The sequence below is a fragment of the Manis pentadactyla genome, chromosome 11 (assembly GCF_030020395.1).
Source record: "Manis pentadactyla isolate mManPen7 chromosome 11, mManPen7.hap1, whole genome shotgun sequence".
Taxonomy (NCBI): Eukaryota; Metazoa; Chordata; class Mammalia; order Pholidota; family Manidae; genus Manis; species Manis pentadactyla.
This window is the reverse complement of record NC_080029.1, coordinates 32,436,599-32,455,925: the sequence shown is the minus strand read 5'-3', so window position 1 is coordinate 32,455,925 and position 19,327 is coordinate 32,436,599. Positions and strand designations below refer to the sequence as shown.

At 42.6% G+C, this 19,327-nt stretch overlaps 1 protein-coding gene across 5 annotated transcripts in view; it reads right to left on the bottom strand.

The window, feature by feature from the left end:
* Positions 1-409: 409 nt before the first annotated feature.
* Positions 410-19,327, bottom strand: part of DCAF5 (DDB1 and CUL4 associated factor 5) — a 109,033-nt gene continuing 90,115 nt past the window's right edge. For all 5 annotated transcript variants that reach the window (XM_036913377.2, XM_036913378.2, XM_036913376.2 and 2 more), the window contains 2 exons: positions 10,646-10,773; positions 410-5,129 (listed from right to left, as the gene is read on the bottom strand). In XM_036913377.2, the coding sequence (XP_036769272.2) occupies positions 3,360-5,129; positions 10,646-10,773 (1,898 nt within the window). In that variant the 3' untranslated portion in view covers positions 410-3,359. The remainder of the gene's footprint in view (positions 5,130-10,645; positions 10,774-19,327) is intronic.

The window sequence follows — 19,327 nt, the reverse complement described above, 5'->3', positions numbered from 1 at the left end:
TGCAATGCAGCCTGGGACAGGGCTGGAAAGCAATTTATTTAGAACCATTAGAAAATATAATTTCTTTTGAGGTTTTTTGTAATGTTACTTCACTATATGACTGCCTCAGTTCCAACTAATTAAAGGGTCAATTCCAGCATCTCATTGTCCTGAGTTGTCCAAACCTGGTTAAAGGGGGAACGTTGACACCTCCTTTTACCCTATTTTGCTGTCTAGATGTATTCTTTGTCCCAATACCTAGCAGCGACAATGACCATTGGCATGGATGTGGAGTACTAGTTTTTCTTCTAGTCTTCAGTGTGGCTTTCAATCAAGTTTCCAACTAGGCAAGAATTAAAATAGAAAAGAAATGAAGGAGGAGGGATGTCTAAGCAACCAAATCTTCCCTGGAAGAGAAGAGGAAGCCATGAGAAGTGAATAATAGGTTTATTTGCATATACACAAAAGAAGAGCTAGTGTCGTTGGGAGAGGTGGGGCTCATGAGGAGATAAGGCTTCAACAGAGGGAGGTGCCTTGACAAACAAGGGCCTCCCAAATTAGTAAATCAAGCACAGTTGCAACCTTCGTTTGCTCCAAGCCAACTACTCATTTAACTCATTTACTTGCTGTCCTAGAGACAGACACAGGAAACACAAAACCAGGTGGAAAATAAAGTGAGAACATTTTATATATCTGGACCAGCCACTTACAATTTTATGTACAGGATGCAGAAAAAAAAAAGAGGCACTTTCGCACAGTTTTTTTTTTTACCTAATCAGTGCCATCTATCCTGCTAGTCAAATACCTGTCACCGAAAATTTGGGAAATAAATGTGCCTCCAAAATTGGGGCCTCAGTTCTACAAGGGTTTAGGCAAAGAAACTGTGAAGTGGTTTCTGCTAGGTTTCCAGATCCATGATCACAGCTAGATTACTGAAAACGAGAATGGAGTGGTTACAGAGATAAGCATTTCTCAGCCTGCTCCCGTGGGAACTTTGTGACACCTGTCTCCTGGCAAGTTGTACCTGGGGTGCTAGGAAGAGTCTCCCCCAAGGATAGAAAGCATCCTTGCTAAGAAAAAAATCTTTCTTCAATACTAAAGTTGAACCAGAATGAACTCTGACTTCTCTGCTGAGTACCCAAATAAGATTTAGGCTTTTAACACAACAAAGCAAAGTTCTACATTTGGGAATAGTAACTACCAACTGGCTAGTCCGCAAAGGAACTTTTCATTATTTCTTTTTCTCCAGGAAGATATGTGGATATGTGGATTGCCCTTAGAGAAGTCAGAAGAGGCTACCTACTGACTGGATTAAATAAAACAGAAAGCTTGGTTATACTGACTGGGAAGGGGAAGAGAAACACACACTGAATGATTGTATCTTTTTTTTTTTGAATATAAAGGATTAAAAAATTCCAATTTAATAAATTTTGGGAAAGCAAATGTAAAATAACTTGGGCTTATAAAACCAGAATTTACAAGTATCTGAGTACTAGTCAAAGACAAATCATAGAACCATTTTGATTACAAAACCAAAGTACTTCTAATGGTTACAGAATCACTTTCCCAACCCCCAGTGAGATTATTGTTAAATTATAAGCATCCCCACTGCTAATCACACTCCTTCATCTCCTTCTAAGACAGAGTTTTCATGCCCAAGTCACATCACACATACCAGATACATCTTTCCTTTCACAAAACTTGGAAAAATGATGTCTCCTTTTGGCTTAGATCAATAACCTTCCTTGTATAAATAACACCCCCTTCCTCCAGTGCCTAAACTCATCCAAGTCTTCATGCCCCATAGGTGGTCTCCCCTTGGTCTCAGTTCTGGTAGGACAGGTCCTCCTCAAAAAGGAGCGCTGGGTCAATGAGGACACACCAATCACATATTAGGGCCTCTCTATGCCAGTGCCACCAGCTAGGCTCCTAGCTGTCTAGCACCTTTGCACCCAAGAACGTTACAGTGCTCTTCTCCCTCTTTCTCTTCCTCTTTTCTTGCCCATATTCTACTGCCTTTCCATATCTATGCAACAAGTTATCTGGTCATTCTAATAAGTCTTCCTGCCTTGCATAACCCTCATTGCAAACCAAATGACTGTTTCCACCACTGCCATGCTTAAAATCTTTCGGGTCTTTTCCCCTCTCAATCTTTATATACCTCAAAGAAACAGAATCCCTTCTAGGAGCCAGGAGTTAAACCAGTGACTCCTCTCTCCCCACCCTCTGCCTCCAAAGAGACCAACTCAGTAAGAGTCTGTTACTTCAAGATGCCTACTGCTCTGCAAGATATAGTCAGAACACCACAGCCTCTGCCTGGTGCAAGTCTATGGGAAGATGCTAGTCCCATCAATTCTGATCAATCACTGTGCATTGAATTAAATGAATAAAGTACGACACTCTTCTTTTTACTACACTTCATTAACACACCTATTACATCCACTTTAGTAGTCTGAGCACAAAGTTCTTAAAAGCTGTTTTATTCCCCCTTTTTTAATATGCCTAGAAGTCATCCTGTGGGGCCAAAGAAGTGCCTTTTGTGTCCATTTCAGCAAATAGTACCTAACTGGTTAAAGTGTTACCACAACTAATTTTATTTTATGGCCTCCATACAGTATGTGCTGTAGCATCAGTGAAATTTATCAGTGACCTATGTTTAATTTGCAATTGGTGAAATTTATCAGGGACCTATGTTCTTTTGCATCTGATCTTAAGTGCTAACTTTTCACTGGCATTAAAAATGCTCTGCTTTTAATATTTCTATATTAAATGCTCATTGAAGAAATGACATGAAAAGAAAGCATGGAAGATTAAAAATGGACCCATACTTTCCTTCCCAGCACAGCTAATGGGCTGAAGGCCTGTTTCCATTCTCCTCCCCACTCTTTCAGTGCAAAGCCACAACTTACTGGCAGCACAACCTGATTCAGCAGGAACGCATCGTTAAGACCAGAACACCTATGGCATGTAAACAAGGTGAGATGGCAAAAAATACAGACCCATAGATCCTTTCTGATAGAGTACTAACAGTCTTTGAGACAATGAGCCTGCCCGTGCCAGTGCACACACACACGGAAAGTCAAATGGCTCAACCAGGATTTACTCTAACAGAATCTGCACAGGTATGCTCTGCTTAATTCTCACCAGAAAGGAGTCACTTGGATGTTTTATCCTTTTCCTTACACACAGCACAAGCCGAACGGGCAGTTAATTCAGACCCACTGTTGAATAGAAGGGAGCAGCATCAGACACAAAATCTCAGGCCCTGGTTTTATGTGCCTTTAATACTTTTTTTCCTTTCCTCTGTGTTCACTAAACAGGACTGAAGTTTTTTTTTGTAAAGCTACTTCCCATAGCCTTTTGGTTTCCCTTTGTATTTATCATGTTTTTAACTTCTTCTCTGAAGAGGAATTCTCTGAATCTGTATCTTCCAATTCGACTCGGTGCCTTTTGAGACCACTATGGCCATGAACAGCCCTGCTGCTGTCTGTGTCTGGGGGGTCAGTGGGGTCCTCTCTTGTTCCAGCACCAGGGGTCTCACAGGCCATTTCAGACCCACAACAATCTTTGTGTAGGAGTGTCCCCATCAAGGGCAAATTATCACGGTCAGTGTCCAAATGCCCTGCGGAAGAATAGGCCACTGCCTCTAGCTCCCCAAAGTTTGGCCCATTGTTGTGGGGGTGGGAGGCCCGGGGGTGTAAGCGCCCATTGTTGTGGTTGGCACAGATGGTTTCGAGGCTCCTCTCCTCACTGTCATCAGACTGGGTCCTGGGACAGCTGCCAGACCCGCTGCTGAGAGAGGAGCCAGATGCCTTGGGGACAGGAGGGGAGGGCGGCTCCTCTGCTCGGCTGCTCAGGGCCTTGCTCAGGGCCTTCCCATTGAGCTTCTTGGTTTCAAAAGAGTGTTCTACAGAGCCACCATTGTTGGTGTCCTGAGAGGCGTCCTCTGGCACCTCTGCCCAAGGGTGACTGCTGTGCTCATGGCCTGGGCCACTGCTAGGATTTCTGGCAGAAGTCCCTTCTTTAAAAGTGTCCTTGCTGCGGCCTTCAGGAGGCAGGTCCTGGTCTCTCTGGGCCACGGCCATGTTCAGACAGGCTTCCTTACTAGAAGAAGGGATCGGGCTGTCCTTGTGGCTGGTTCCTGCTCTCCCTTCATCTGCCTCCCCAGACACAAGGGAGCTCTCTCCATCCTTGTTATTCGAGTAGGAGATATACGAGTAGTGGAGCCACTTGTAAGCTTTATAGATCTTTCGTTCAACCGACTCTTTCTCAGAAGTCGGCGATGCCCGGCTTGGCTGCATCTCCAGAGTGGAAGTGCTCCGCTCAGGGGAGGAGGCGGGGGAGGAGGAGAGGTCATCCACTTTGATCTGCGGGTAATCATAGTTGTCTTCTCCAATGTAGGTGTTGGCGGGCTTGGTCGGGGCGCTGGGCCTCTCCTCTCGCAGCAACTTCTGCCGGCGGCGCATGGCATTCCGTTGCCGGGTGGACGCTCGGCGTTCGTTCAGCTCCTCCTCCTCCCCGGAACTACTGGAGCTGCTAGAGCTGCTGGACTCATCTTCAGGGCTAGGAGACCGCGGCCGGGGGAAAAGGTCTGTGTCCAGTTCAACCTCACAGGCGTTCTCTTCAGAATCGGACTCATTGGAAAGGGCCAGGAGGCGTTTGTCCTGGTAACGCCGCAGAGCAGACAGGCGCTGCTGGCGAGTGGCTGCATCCTCGCACGTGGGCGGTGGCGGTGTTGAAGCCACTGTGTTTGTGGTGGTGACCCGCAGGGGCCCCAGGTGGAAGGCGCTGTCAGCAGACTCGTCCACTGTGGGCAGAGGGGAGTGGGGCGGCGAGGCTGAGGACTCTGAGTCGGTATAGCCTGAGCGCTCGCTGACCCCTGCGTGCAGCTGGAGGATAGTGCTCTCACTAAGGTCGCTGTCTGAGTCAGAGCTCCAGCCCTCGATCTCGCGGCGCACCAAGGAGTCAAAGAAGGCCATCATCCGGGGGTCTTCTTGCACAGACTGGTTGGCATAGTCATGTGACAGGCCGCTACCACTATTCAGCACAAGGCTGATATACTCCTCGTGGGTATAGAGGCAGCGGGAATCGTCCTCAATGCGCCCGTCCAAGTCTCCGGTACATCCTGGCTGCTTGTAAGGGCTCCAGATCTGCACAGAAGGCGAAAACAAAACCAAGGAGGGCTGGTTGGAAAGATTTCTAAAGCTGGTGGCGATAGAGAACACCAAGGCAGAGCTTCCCGAGACCCTCCCTGTTATTTAGCCAGGGCTTGCTAACCAACTTAAAAAAAAATTCTTTACCAGAATGGATTCTGTGGGCCATATAGGAAAACCAAGGCTTCTAGAGTCAGATGTGGGAAAAAGCATGGTGTCCGATATACCAGAGCCTAGTGTTAGGAGACCGAAGTCCTGTTTCTAGGCCCAGGATAATCACACACCACTCCACCTCTTTAGCTTCCCCTATTAGTAGCTTGGAAATTACTATAACCTTTGTAATCTCAGAGGATACAGGATGACTTGAAGATCGGCCAATGTGTTCAAAATCTTCAGAAGACTGAAGCTGTGCACAGAAAGATACCACTTTTCCAAAGTGAAAACAGACCCAGCAGTCAGTCTTCTGTGACAGTATTTCAGCCTATAACTACACTTCTCCTAACTGCAACATGTCTATTTTTAACTAATGGGAATTGCTTACTGGAGCTTGATAAGAATAGTCAACTGCCTACACTGCAGTTCCCTCTTGGACATGCAGCCATCAGTTACCCAGGAAACTGGGTTTTCTTAACTAGGGAGCTGTAGTCTTGCTCCCCAAGCTGCATGAATAGGTAGGACACCCCCCCCACCAAGACTGCAGCCCCATCCCTTAACATCCCTCCATCCCATGGTCAGAGATATGCACTCAAAGCCCAAAGGTGGCAGAACTAGGATTCAAACTCAGATCTGTCTGAATGCAAAGGCCCATCTCTACAAATTGAGTAAGTTATGCAAAAATCAAGTTCAAGGTAATTAAGCTGTCACTGAAAATGAGGACAATTAGCTTCACCTGACTGCCAGACTGGTCCACAGAGCAGCACAGAAAAGCTCAGTTACATCAGCTGGTAGCCATGGCAACTCAGATGAAATTCCAGATGATCTTCTTGCTTGACAGGCTGGTGTCTATCTTTAGATGGCATCCAACCCAGAAAAGAGCAGTTCCTCAATCCCTATCCTCTATCAAGACAATGGCTTTGTTTCCCCAAAGCTATCCAAGGGCAAGTTTACTTCCTTGTGAGCACTTTCCCAAGGCCTGTTTTGGCCATGCTTTACTTGGACTCTTGTGAGGTAGCATCTCTTTGGAGGGTCCCCAGTCTGAGAGGGGCTGAAGAAACCTTCTAAGTAGCTCTCTCCACCAATTCCCAACTCAGATTCACTCTTCCTTTAACTTTGTTCCCTGTCACCAACTCATGTGTTCTTCCCTCTCCAGTATCACAATCTCACCTGGAAAGTTTTTAAGGCAGTGGTTCCAAACTTTGGAGTGGGCAAGAATCACTTGAAGAATAATTACAATGTTGCCTTCTGAGCCAACTCAGAGATTCTGATACAGTTAAGCCATGGGTAGGAACCAGGGCTCTGCATTTTTAACTAGCACTCAAGGGGTGATTAAACGTGGGGGCCAACTTTTAACAAACACTAGAATATAGTCAGAAGAAAATAGGCAGAAAATAAAGGATTTGTCTGAAGAGATTCTCAAATTCTTTGTGAGACCCAGTGTTTGGGAAACATTTAGACATTGTCTTCAGCAACGGGACCAAACTATAAATGACTGTCTCTGCAAACAGATGTCCAAGGGAATAAAATTCTGGTGGCTTAGAAAGGAAACTGAAGAGTCCAAAAAGCAAAGCCCTTAGGACATTTATGCATTTTATTCTATATTCTGGGCCAAATCTCTTACTTCCCCAGTTTAAAAATGATAAAATGTTACTACCCATATGATCTAATATGAAGATAAATCTGCATGTGCTTCACAGAAGCTCAGAATTTGTTAATAGCAATATAAAATATTAACAGTGAGATGCTAGCCCAACTGTCAAGCCAGTTTCTAGGTTCTCATCTACTACCCAGCCCCCTATGTTTTCACTTCAGGAATGAGTACCATGACCCTGAAGTCAGCTTTGGTTGGGCTCTGGAATACATTAAGCCAAGGTAACTCTCATTCCTGAAGCTTGGAGTAAAGGAACAAAAGGCTGGATCAGGGGGCAGAAGACTTGAGTATGGGTTCCCACTCAGCTCCTATCAGCTGGTGACCTTGGGTGAAGCTCAACAGTGAATTAGATGAGTGTCATCCAATCCTGAGATTCAGAGCAAAACAAAACCCCCATTCCAGACAGCTAGTCTTCAGTTCTTGAGGGACTTGTAGCACAGGGCTGCAGGAGCAGATAACAACAGGTAGGTGCCCCAGCCCCATCATTTCATGTGGCCCTGGGCTAAGGACTTCACCCATGAAAGCCGCTTTTCTCATCTGCAGTAATGAGAATGATGAAATGACATAACCTAAACCCAAGCACCAATAAATGTGCTGTGTTTTCTTCTCTTGGCAGCTGATTATCTCAACCAGAAAGTTTTAGACTCATCCTCAAATAGACTTTTGATCAACAGAAATATTGACTATCCCTATTACCTTGGTCCTCATCCTTATAATATCAATTTCAAACATTTGTGAAATTCTTTCTTTACACTGAAAGTCAACAACTCAGAAGTGAGGCCATGCAAACACAACTTCCTGTTACATGTTAACTATTGCTAGACACGCCTCCTTTGGGGCCAAGGTTCATGAGAAAAGGAGGAGGGATGAGCAGATTTCTCTCCAAGCCCAGTTAAAAGTTTGGCTCAAGAGGCTGCTGAGGAAAAGGATGCAGTTTAATTCTTATTCAAACATCATCAAAACAGAAAGCAATTAAGTATCGGTGCTCTGATCCACACAGGTGACGATGACATGCTTGATGAGGCAGCTCTAAGCCCTATTCTCTCTTTGTACTATTATACTAAATTTAGAAATTTTTCCATCTACCAAAAAGCAAAAAACAAACTACACAGATAGGGACCTAAGTTGGTATTCGTGGTTTCCCCACACTGCCCAGTCTGGCTTCCAAGACCCTCTAGGCCCTCCTGTGGCCTAACTTTCCGGACTTGTATCTTAGTCCTCTCCTTTCTTGTGCTCTTCACCTTGGCCAAACATGATTACTTTCTGAACAGGTCCCACAGTTGGCTACTTCTGGGCATTTATTTATAAGCACAATGCATGGAATATAGTAGACGATCAACAGATATTTGTTGGTTCAATTCAGTAATTAAATATCCATTCGTCAACTTAAAAAATGTTCTTCCCAGCTTACTCCTGCCTTTTACAGTCTTTATACTTCAAAATCTAGTTCACATAGTACCTACAGTGAGATCACCCCAGACTGCAAACCACCTTTCCCTCCTCCCACAGTACGTCATTTACATCTCTTATGTACCTACTGCATTTTTATCTTTATCTTTATTTTTCATCTCTCCTACTGGATCATCAATTCTAGGGGGGCTGTGTTACTGTTCTTTACCTTTGTGTTCCCCACAGGGCCTAGCACAAATGGCACACAATAGGTGTACTGTAAGCAGGGATGAATAAATAATCTTGGTCTCTGAGAAAAATGTCAGCATTTCCCCCATGTTGCCCCCTCTTATGCTTAACTACTAAATGAACCCCCTCTTTTGCTAAGTGTAGGCATTCAGGAGAATAGAAGACCTGTTATGGGTGAAAAGAAGCTGGCCTTGACAAGAGAGACTCTTCTCCTCTAGGCTAGAAAGGCAGCAGTAAAGGACAAGACAAAGAGAAAATGGAGTGAAGGTGAGAAAGAGGTGGGCAGAGAAAAGTACGTGGACTAGAACATGGTGGGATGATACTCTGAGCCACTGATCTTCTCAGAAATAGCAAATGGGAAGGTGACCTTTATTAAAATCATCAGAAATTGTCAGGCACAGTAATTCACAAGGCATTCCTGGGTGGCAAGTCACCGTTCATGTCTTCATTTGACAGAGGGAGACAGACTCAAAGAGCTGCTCAAGGGTACCAACCGTACTGACTTAGGAGTTCAAATGGCTAAACATGCCTCCTGGTGTGGTGGGGTTCAGACCCCAATGGAACTTCGAAGGAGGGAGTGTGCTCCACAGTTCAATCTGGATAAGCTCACAGAGAAAAGTTTGTTCTCTTTTTCCTCTGAGAACTTGGCTAGTTTCCAACCTATGACCTTAGGGGTAAGGACTCCAGCAGACTGAACAGTAACTGGGGAGACTTAGCACAGAAGCATCCCTGAGTGCACAGTCAAGTAGGAATTTCTTTTCCAGAGGAGGTACCCCAGCAGAGCTCTCTGAGGAAGAGAATGACAGCCACAGGCCTAGAGAGCACATGCTCCTGTTCTAACCCATTACTAGCAGGCCAAAGGCAAAGAAAGCAATGTAAGGGGCAGGGCCAGTTCAACAACTGCCGCAGTGAAGGACTACTGAGGTGATCAAATCCAGCAGGGCATCAGGCTGCCTGCTACCTGCCTGCTAGCATGGTGGGTGAGCTGTACCCTGGGAAAAATAAAGCACATCCTAGCTTTACCACTATTTGGCTGAGCAATTAACCCCAGTTAATTTATAATTTAAATCGCATCATCTGTAAAAAGAAAAAGTCAGTAAAAATCATCTAGAAGTCCTGTAGCCTTTTGGGAAATGTGTGCAATTATGAACAGTAGCCCTGATTTACAGGACCAATAAAACCTAAACAAAGGAAGCTGGAACAAAGACAAATAAAAATACTGACCCATACTACGTTACATTTCTGAGAGCTTCATCTGCCTCAGAAGCAACTTGATTTAACTCTGGATAGCCTTATTCTTTCCTTAAGAACAAAAGAAAATGAAAACTCCCAAATCACCATAAACCAATTTTTACTATTTCCCTGAAACCACCCTCAGATTTTCAATGTCATTTTAGGAAAAAAATGAGGGTTTGGGAGGGAATACCATCTATTCTTCTTTAAAGTCAAGTTACATATGAGCTTCAAGAATTCATCATTTACCCAGAACCCTCATTTTCTCAGATGTGGAAAAGAGTTACCAGCAACTAGAATGTAAATCATGGGCAGTGGGCCATCCTCCCATGGACCCAGGCCAGGCTGAGTCTCAGTTGTGCAGGCTCTTAATATACTGAGGGTTAATTAGTTCAGCTGATGGGCAATTGGTGCAAATGTTTAGCCTCAATCACAACCATATGCAGTGGTTTTGGTATGTTCTGAGACAATCTAGATATGGTTCTGGCAGTCACTTAGTTGTATCTGTACTGTATTAGGACAGCAATTAATGCAAAGTGCACACTGAGTAACTTGAGTCATTAGACTCAAGATCAAAGGTCACTGGAAATGCAGTGGCATATGGGTAGTGCCTAGTTTCAAAGTCTAGTAACTATTTTTTAAAATGGTTCTGAAAGGAGGGTTTTGAATCACTTTTTAAAATATCCATCTTTCAATATTTTATGTCAAAATAATTGATAAATTTGATAGACCTTTAGAATGTTTAGGTATGAGGTCCTACATACATTGTTCTAGTTTCTTCCCATTATGAAGTGTAATAATTTATGTAAAAGGACAGAAGGGGAAGGTGCCTCACCTTGATAATCTTTTCTACACCAGAAGAGCAGATCATGTAGGTGTGGGGGTTAAATCGGACCTGGTTAACAATAGACCGATGCCCTTTCAGCACCATGAAGGCTCCGTTGACCACCCTACCAATGCCACCTGGGAAGACAGAAGAAAACACAATTCAAATGATGAAATGGATGAAAGTAAACAGGTTCCAGTAATGGCAGACAAATAGCTCTGAACTGGAGCCGAGATTTTTTATTAACTATACCACCATCAGGATGCTTAATCTTACAGATAAAGTTGCTATGGAAAGAGGGAAGGTGAAATATTTCTCAGCATATGTGCTCTTACCAAGAGCCTTTATTTAGCCTTGTAAGCATTGCCCACGCCCACCCACTGCAATTCCATTGTCAATGAAGCCACAGCCACTTAAAACATTTCTCAAGTTTTTGATCCCCAAGATAGAATCCAAGTGTTACCTTAGAAAAGACCAGTCATGAGCAAAATGAGACTGAACTGCTTGGGAACAGTTAGGCAGCTGAATCAAAGGCATGTAGAACCAGAAGCATGTGCTTACTTAAATGCACAAAAACATCTCTGATCCATTTTCCCTCGATTTCTATGAAAATAGCCAAAAAAACAAACCTCCAAACATCACTGGGAAAATCATGAAGAAAATCCTTTTTTTTTTACACTGAAAGCAGGGAGAGCTAAGGATAGAGAAAGGAAATTGGGGTCACTTTCAAAATACACAGAGCTCAAGCATGGAGAATCTGAATTAAAGAGTGTGGACCTTAAAGACACCATGTATAGATTAAAATCAAGAGGCCAGTGACAGAAAGCTGTATTTTAAGGATGATACTATAGGTTTTCTTTTTCAATGACTGAGAAAACTACCAAAGGCCTGGTACTTATAACACAGATGAAGATGTCATCATTTATGAACTGGAGATAATCTCAAAGGTTCAATTTCACTTGTAAGGGCATCACACCCACACAGAATACATACACCCAAGTTCTGAACAAGGCTGCTTCTGAGCAACCATCAATAGCTCGGTACACACAGGCCAACCTATGCCCCTGGCCAACTGGCAAAATGTGATGAATTCAGATACAAACAAATGAGTGTTCATTCATCTAAGCTTGAATACCTTCTTCGTCTCTACCAGGGGCATGGCACCACTAGGACACAAAGTACCAGCTCCACATGGCTCCAGCCCACTCTCAAATTTGCCCTGTTCAAACACTCATTCCCAACATTTCTAGTCTCAGCATCTTGAGGGAAAATGACTAGAACATCCCCTCTTCAGAAATAATCTGGTTCTGGAGAAGGTATCTTCTGCTTTTGGCCTCCTGATACAACTCTTTTGCCTAACAGAAGATATCTGTCTTTATTGCCATGCACTTATCTTTTACATGACAGAGGTTTCAGTCTGCTCCTTGGTGGGGCCAACTTAGTTAGCACTAGGGGCTTGCTCTACCTGATAGGCGACAAAGATGTCCTTTGCCTAATTTTTCACCCATATTTGACATTATTAATATTTGATTTATCCAGGGGTGGATAATACATTTAAAGCTATTCGTATCTCAGCCCATCATCACCAAGTTTGCTAACAAACCATAAAGGAAAAGAGTGACTAGTGACTAGGGCATAGGACAAGGACGTTTTCATGGAGAAAAAGGATCAGGAAATGTTAAGCACTTAAGCAGGCTGCCACAGTGGGAAACCCTAGGCAGTCTGAGTGCACTGGGTTCCTAGAGTGGAGTGGGAGCAGGGGAAGGTAACCCGAGCCTAGCCAAAATAAAACTAAACGGGAGAATTAAGGGAAAGGGATCCATGGGAATCTAAAACAGTTGTTCCAACGCAGGGGTCTCACCACCTTCAGATCTATTTCTCCTCTTTATAAGGTTGATTCAACAAGTAGCATTCTTGCTCATGTTTCTCTGCTCATGGCTCTCCTCTGAATTCTGCCTTTCCAACACTCTGCTCTTACCTGTGCCCACACTGGGCTGGACACCAGCAAATAAACTTATGGTTAAACCTAGTACTAATCCCTTGTTTAACCCTACTGCCTCCGAGAAGAGTAATCTAAGTCACTTCCAAATCATACAGCTAATAAATGGCAAAGCCAGGGTTTGAACCAGAGTCTGTTTGGCTATCATAGTTAACATCCTTTCCACTGTAATGGTGGCCTTTAAGAGATCAAAGAGTGAAAATAGGGATGGAGTCAGAAGCTCATAACTTATTTCTATATCTTTCTGGGAGTTATATAAGTTGGTTTTAAGTTTTAAATTTAGAAACGGGGAAAGAGGAGACTCAATCCAATGGTATCCTGAGTGCAAGCTCAGTAGCATTACCACAGGACATTTCATCACATAGCCAACACCAAATAACCCATGAGAGTAGAACTGGATCTCTTGCATACCTAGAATGTGGGGTTAACGCCCAAACTAAGGCAGGTACTCAGTAAGCACTTACTGTATGGACAGTGATTCAGGAGAGGACAATTCTAGAGTTAAGTGCCACCAAAGGAGGACAGATAGAGTCTCATGTCTTAAAGAATCAGCTACCATAGATCTAAAGTTTATCAGCCATTTAGACCATGGAAAAACTGTTTCTACTGCTCTTTCATACACAGTGACCTCATCTGGTTTTTCTTCTTGGCAGCAATTTTAATATGAGATCTTTTTTCCTTCTTCCCACCCAAATCGGCACCTAGGAAATCTGAAAAAAGGCGAGGAAGTCAATAGAGTCAAAGGACTGATGGTGACAACAGGTACAGGAAAAATTATTGCTGCCATTTGTTTAAGGTAACCAAGGCTGTGTACACAGAGTCATAGCAATGAATGGGCTTCAGAACGTTCTCTAGTCTCTTTCTTGGTTTCCAGGTTTCAAATGATTGAATACAGCTGCTACCGTACAGTTTAGAAAAAATGATTTTTAGAGAATAAATTTTTATCAGTCCTGGAGATTTGTATAAATTACAGAGATAGATTCTTTAGTATGAAATAGCTGAAGTCAAGATGACAATATCAGTAAGAACTTGGAGTTTTCGCTTCCATCACCTGGCCAGGCCCTGCCCATCAATAGCAGAATTAAGTTGGAAGTAGTTGTGCTGGGAATTTTTTCCCCAAGAACTAAATAACCTACCTAATCTCCTTTCAGGGTTGTGAGGGACCTGGCGAGGATCAACCTCACTCCATGATTACCAAGCTCAGTCATGACCTAATCACTACTAATGGGTACCAAGGAATAAAATAGCACAAACCCAGGAAAAAGCACATTTGCTTATACATTCTGTACAAACCAATGGTCATTTTCTTGGGCCACTGCTCTGCTCTGGCTGGGTCAGCCAAACATGGCATCACTTTGTAGGTTTCTTTTATAAGACTGAAGTTCCCATATCTCCATCTTACCTTTGGTTCAGAGAGGATGCCAGAGAGATGGGAAAGGCTATCAATCACCTTGTCTATTCTACTGCAAAACCTCAGAAAAGAAAATAAGTGGGCCATTTTCTAAGATTCCAGCATCAGTGACTCACTCACTACCTTAGGAGGATCCCAGAAACAGAACGGACTCAGAGAAAATACCTTGCTCAGCACCCTGATAATGACCTCTTGAAAATGCCAAGGCCAAATGTCCCCCAAGAGAAGATAAGGGGCTATGTCTATAGATCTTGTTTCACTCCCCTTCCTTACCTATGCCCCCCTTTTCACAACATGCGGCCACAGGTATGTCCCCTCAGGTCTCTCAAGGCTCACTCCCATTTCTCACCAACTTAAGTTACCAACTTCTGTTTCTTGTCAATTTCATTCACTTAAAATCTTCCAAGAATGACTGAGCTTTCTACTCAAAAGTTAAAACCAGCCTGGTCAAGATTTCTAGATACTTTGGTCTAACAGAATTTATCATTCTGGGAAGTTGGTCTTTAATGGCACTTGGGGCTATAAAACAGGATACTTAAGTATTTTGTACTGAAGTAAATCCCAAATCCGCCCAGATAAAATACCAGTATTAATTTTCTTGTCCTGGATTGACATGATTTTCCCCCTTCCTACTAACCCATTAATTAACAGGCAGGACAAACACTTCTGTGAGAATGAGAAGGAGAAACAATGGATAACTCGGAGTTTAGGGAGGGGGAAGTGTGAAAGGAGTAGTGAGGAACCAGGAACAGGGACCAGATGACTGGAAGGGGCTAATGGAGGCCAAGAAATTAAGACAATAGAAGATAAATTTGCATTTCCAAGCAAAAGAGCATTGGCCCTCACAAAGATGGTAAATTTTCTTGATCTTCCAAGGTTTGTATTTTGACACATCCAAGATAGGAAGAACAGAGTTGGACATTTAAGAATGTAACAAATGATTGTTCAATCGAAATTAGCAGAGAGCACTGTCAAGGGTGATATTAAAAAGTTCAATACGCAGGTGAAAAAGACAGATTCATGGGAGAACCTTATCTGGTAATTCTAGATGGGGCTATCATACAAAATACTGCAGAAAGTAGTGAAAGTCAAGATGTGAGCAAATACATGAAGGAGTGGTACTACTCTGTAGGGGAGAGAGAAGGTGAAAAATCAGGCAATAGAGGCTATTTAAATGATACAGAGAACATCAAATCTCTGTACCTAGTCCTCCACTAAAGCAATAAGACTTGGGCTTTGTGATATCCACCAAAGGATCCAATGGTTTAATTCAATACTCATCCTACTCATCTTATTTGACCTACCCGCAAGATTAACATGGTTGCCTCCACTTTGATACGCTTTCTTCACTGCCTTCCTAGGATCACCATCTCTCGGTTTTCCTGCTACCTCGCTTTCTCTCCTTGATTTCCTTTTTGGCTCCTCTCTGAGACTTAACTTTGAAATGCCTTAGGGCTCAGTCTTTGGTCCCCTTCTCTCAACTAGCTATATTTACTCACTTAGTGATTTCAACCGTCTTGTGGCTTTAAATACTACCTATATGCCATCAAAACCCAGATTTTTACCTCTAATCCTGATCTTTCTCTTGAAATCCAGGCCTCTTTACCTCTATATCCAAAATGTTTATTCAACATCTCTACCTGAATATTTAAGAGACATCTCAAACTCTACATGCTCCCCTCTTCCCCCAATCTAATGTATCAGGAAATTCTGATGGTTTTACCTTCAAAATATATTTAGATTCCAACTTTTATTTATTACTTTGGTTCAAACCACCATCACCATTCACCTGTTATTATGTGAGACTCCTACTAGTTTTCCTCTCTTCTATCCTTGGCAGCCCCATTCCACCATCTATCCTCAACTCAGCAGCCAGAGCTATGCTGTTTAAAATAAGTCAGATTAGTCATTCCTCTGCTCAAAATTCTCCAACGGCTCCTCATTTCACTCACAGCGACAGCCTACATGATTGAACGCCCCTGTGCTCCACTTACCTCTGTGACTTCACTCTACTGTTTGCCCATTCCCTCACACAGCTTCAACACATATTGATTTCCTTGCTGTTTCTCAACACCGGGCAGATCCTTGTTTCAGAATCTTCCCATTGGTTTTACCTGAAATACTCTTCCCCCAGATTTCTGCCTGCCTAGTTCTCTCACCACTTTGAGGTTTTGCTCAAATGTGACCTTGCCATTCCCTACTCCAATACCCTTCCCTATCCCCCCTATTCTGCTCAACCTTTTCTTTTTCACAGCACATCTAACCTTTTAAATACACTGTATCATTTACTGTGTCTCTTATTCATTGTCTGTTACCCCCACTAGAATGCAAGCTCCCTAATGGTGGGGGGCTCGTTTGTTCCTTTCAAGTATCCTAAGCCTAGAAGAATGCCTCGCACAAAGTAGTTTTTAAATAAATATTGAAGGAATGAATGAAAAGATGGGAGTGTATTAGATGGTGGAATATAAGCATGAAGGAAAAAAACCCAGTCTCCACTAGTGGGCTCCATCATCCAGTGTGTAGATTATCTAAGTGTTTCTCGTCCTCCATCTTCCTGCTGTTAACTTGGAAGTCTCTTACAGCATTTTTACTATAATAAGAGAAATACAGAGGTGAAAATCCTACCCTTCATGATCCTCTGAAATGCTAATTCCATGAAAACTATACTGATACCTAAAATCTCTTTAAACCCTCATCTTTTTTTTGGGGCCCTGAAGCCCCTTTTAAATTTAATGTACACACACACACAGCCTTTTCTCATCTCTCTTAGACTGGAAGTTCTTTGAGGGCAAGAAAGTGTTTACCTTTCAATAGCTCACAGGGCTTTACATAATGTTTTATCTAAGGATACTCAATAAATGAATAAATTAAAGTAAATCTGCTCATCATTTTCTCTGGCATCAAGGCCTGAAGAGAAGGCCAAAGCTGTTATCTACCAAACAGGTCTGGTAAGTACCTGTCGAGGCAATTACTCTATTTCTTTCCTGACTCCACTGGTAGAATTAAGAGTTTACTGCTATGAGGGGCAAGAGACTACTTTTCTTCACCACACTTAAGAGCATAATCCAGACAACCTCTCAGTAATTCCAAAAGGCCCAAGTGAACATTCCCAGGGTCACCAAGTTTCAAACCATAAAGAGAAGTATAATCAGGGCACTGACAATACACAGAGAGCAGTGGCTGCCTCCTGGGGATCACATAACCACTTAAGAGTTAAGAAGAGCCAGATGGGGACAGCCAGTGCTGTCAGTAAAGCTCAAAGAGTGCTGCAGACAGCAATGCTTAGTTATACAAAAAAGTCAATTATAATAAGTTTTTCTTTCATCATCTGTACTTTACATGTGTTTGCAACCAACTACTTGTGACCAATTAAACACAGTTTTCTTCCAGTTACATGGGAGGAAAAAGCAGATGCCCAGGCCTAACTCACTGAGTGATGATGCCTGTCTAGAAAAAGAAGAACAAACAGCATGCACATATATGCAGGCCCATTAAAATGCATTTACAGCCCTCTCAAAAAAAAAAAAATGCATTTACAGCTATTTCCAGCCTACTTCATCAGCCTACTGGTAGTAGGGGTGGCTACAGTGACTTGGCAGTGAAACTGCATGTTTCTTCCCTCCATTTAGGAAAAAATTTGTCACATTAACTCCCGCCTCCCCATCTTAAACTACTGATGAATCAAGAGCAGCCTTCACCCAAGAGTAACTCAATCAACCATTCAGGAGGGCATCTGAGGAGGACAATGGCTTGGGCTCAAAGTTAAAGGGAGAAGGCTTTCTTAATGACAATCACTGAGTGTCTACTGAGCACCCTCACAATATCCTTAAGAAGGTAGGTATCATTACTATCGTCATTGTTGAACAGAAGTTTGACAAGATTAAACAATTTTTCCAAAGCCTCCAAATAGAAGACAAATGGATCAGGAATTTAAACCCAGGCCTACCAACTCTATTACATTATGCTTCTTTCCATAAATAGTAAGGTCTTAGTGTAGAGGTGTATCTCAGAGGAAGCAACTCTATCTGTGAAAACCCTAAAGCCCTTTCCAAGAATTAATGGAAAGGGAAGGAGAAGGCAATATGAATATTTTCCAGACACACCCACTGCCATCACATGTTGCCAAATGCATTACTTCCATACCTAAGTTACTAGGGAACAAATACTTTGGAAATTATGAATCTATGGGCACTGATGTTATGATACACAATAATAACAATGTCTTATGTTTGAAATACATAGTTTTCAGAAAGCTTCCAAGATTGCTAAATCATCTCATGATATGAGGCGGTAGGTAGGGCAGTGCAATTTTACAGAAGAAACTGAGGCTCAGACAACTGCTGTTACATAATCTGCCTAGAATCACTCAATCAGCTAGTTAGTGGCAGTGGGCTTGAATCCAGGTATGACTTTAAGCCTAATGCTCCTTCCAATAGACCACACTAGCTCTATGTATAACTGCCTATCAATTTATTTTATCTTCAGAATTACTGCATAAAAACAGATGTTCTTCCTACATATTCAGTGGTGTAAAACACAGTTGGATGGGCCTTTTCTTTGCCACAGCAAAATCCCCAGTTCTGTTCCTTCCTCCAATTTTTAAAGAGGTTTTTAGAAATGAGTTATTATTTGACATCAACTAAAAAATTGAGCCTAATCTTGCCAGGTACAAGTTTGGGTATTAGGTCTTACATCTCAAAACAATTTCTTCAGCCCATTAGGAAGCACTATGTGAAGCACTATTACTTAGCCAATTCATTAAGTCAGAACTGTTAATTTAATAAATAAATTTCATCTCTCTGGAATTTGTGTAGCAAAAAATTTCCCTTGTATTTTCAGTTTTTCTGAACAGGAGAGTGGAGAAGAAAATGATCCCCTTGCTTTTCACTCACACTTAAGATAGCTCTCAGTGTATTTCTCTCAGCATTTGGCATGCACTGTGAAGCACACAGCAGACACTCAATAAATGGTGACTGCTTGTCATCTGATTATGCTAGTAAGGCATATAACAGCAAGTCAGCTTCCCTATATTAACTTGCCTTAGTATCCCACATTCAACTGGCATGCACTGAGAGAGGCAGCTCAGCCATGTTCCATTTTTAAGTCAAACAGGCAGTAGATCAGATTAGCAATTTCCTGGCAGACTTTTGTCATCTAAGCATTCAAACTAGAACCTGAGGGCTACATCTAGCCCTCATATGTTATGTTTGACTTGCTGAAACTTGCTGAATTATTTTTTTCAACTATGAATTGCCAACATTAAAAAATAGAGAGATTACAT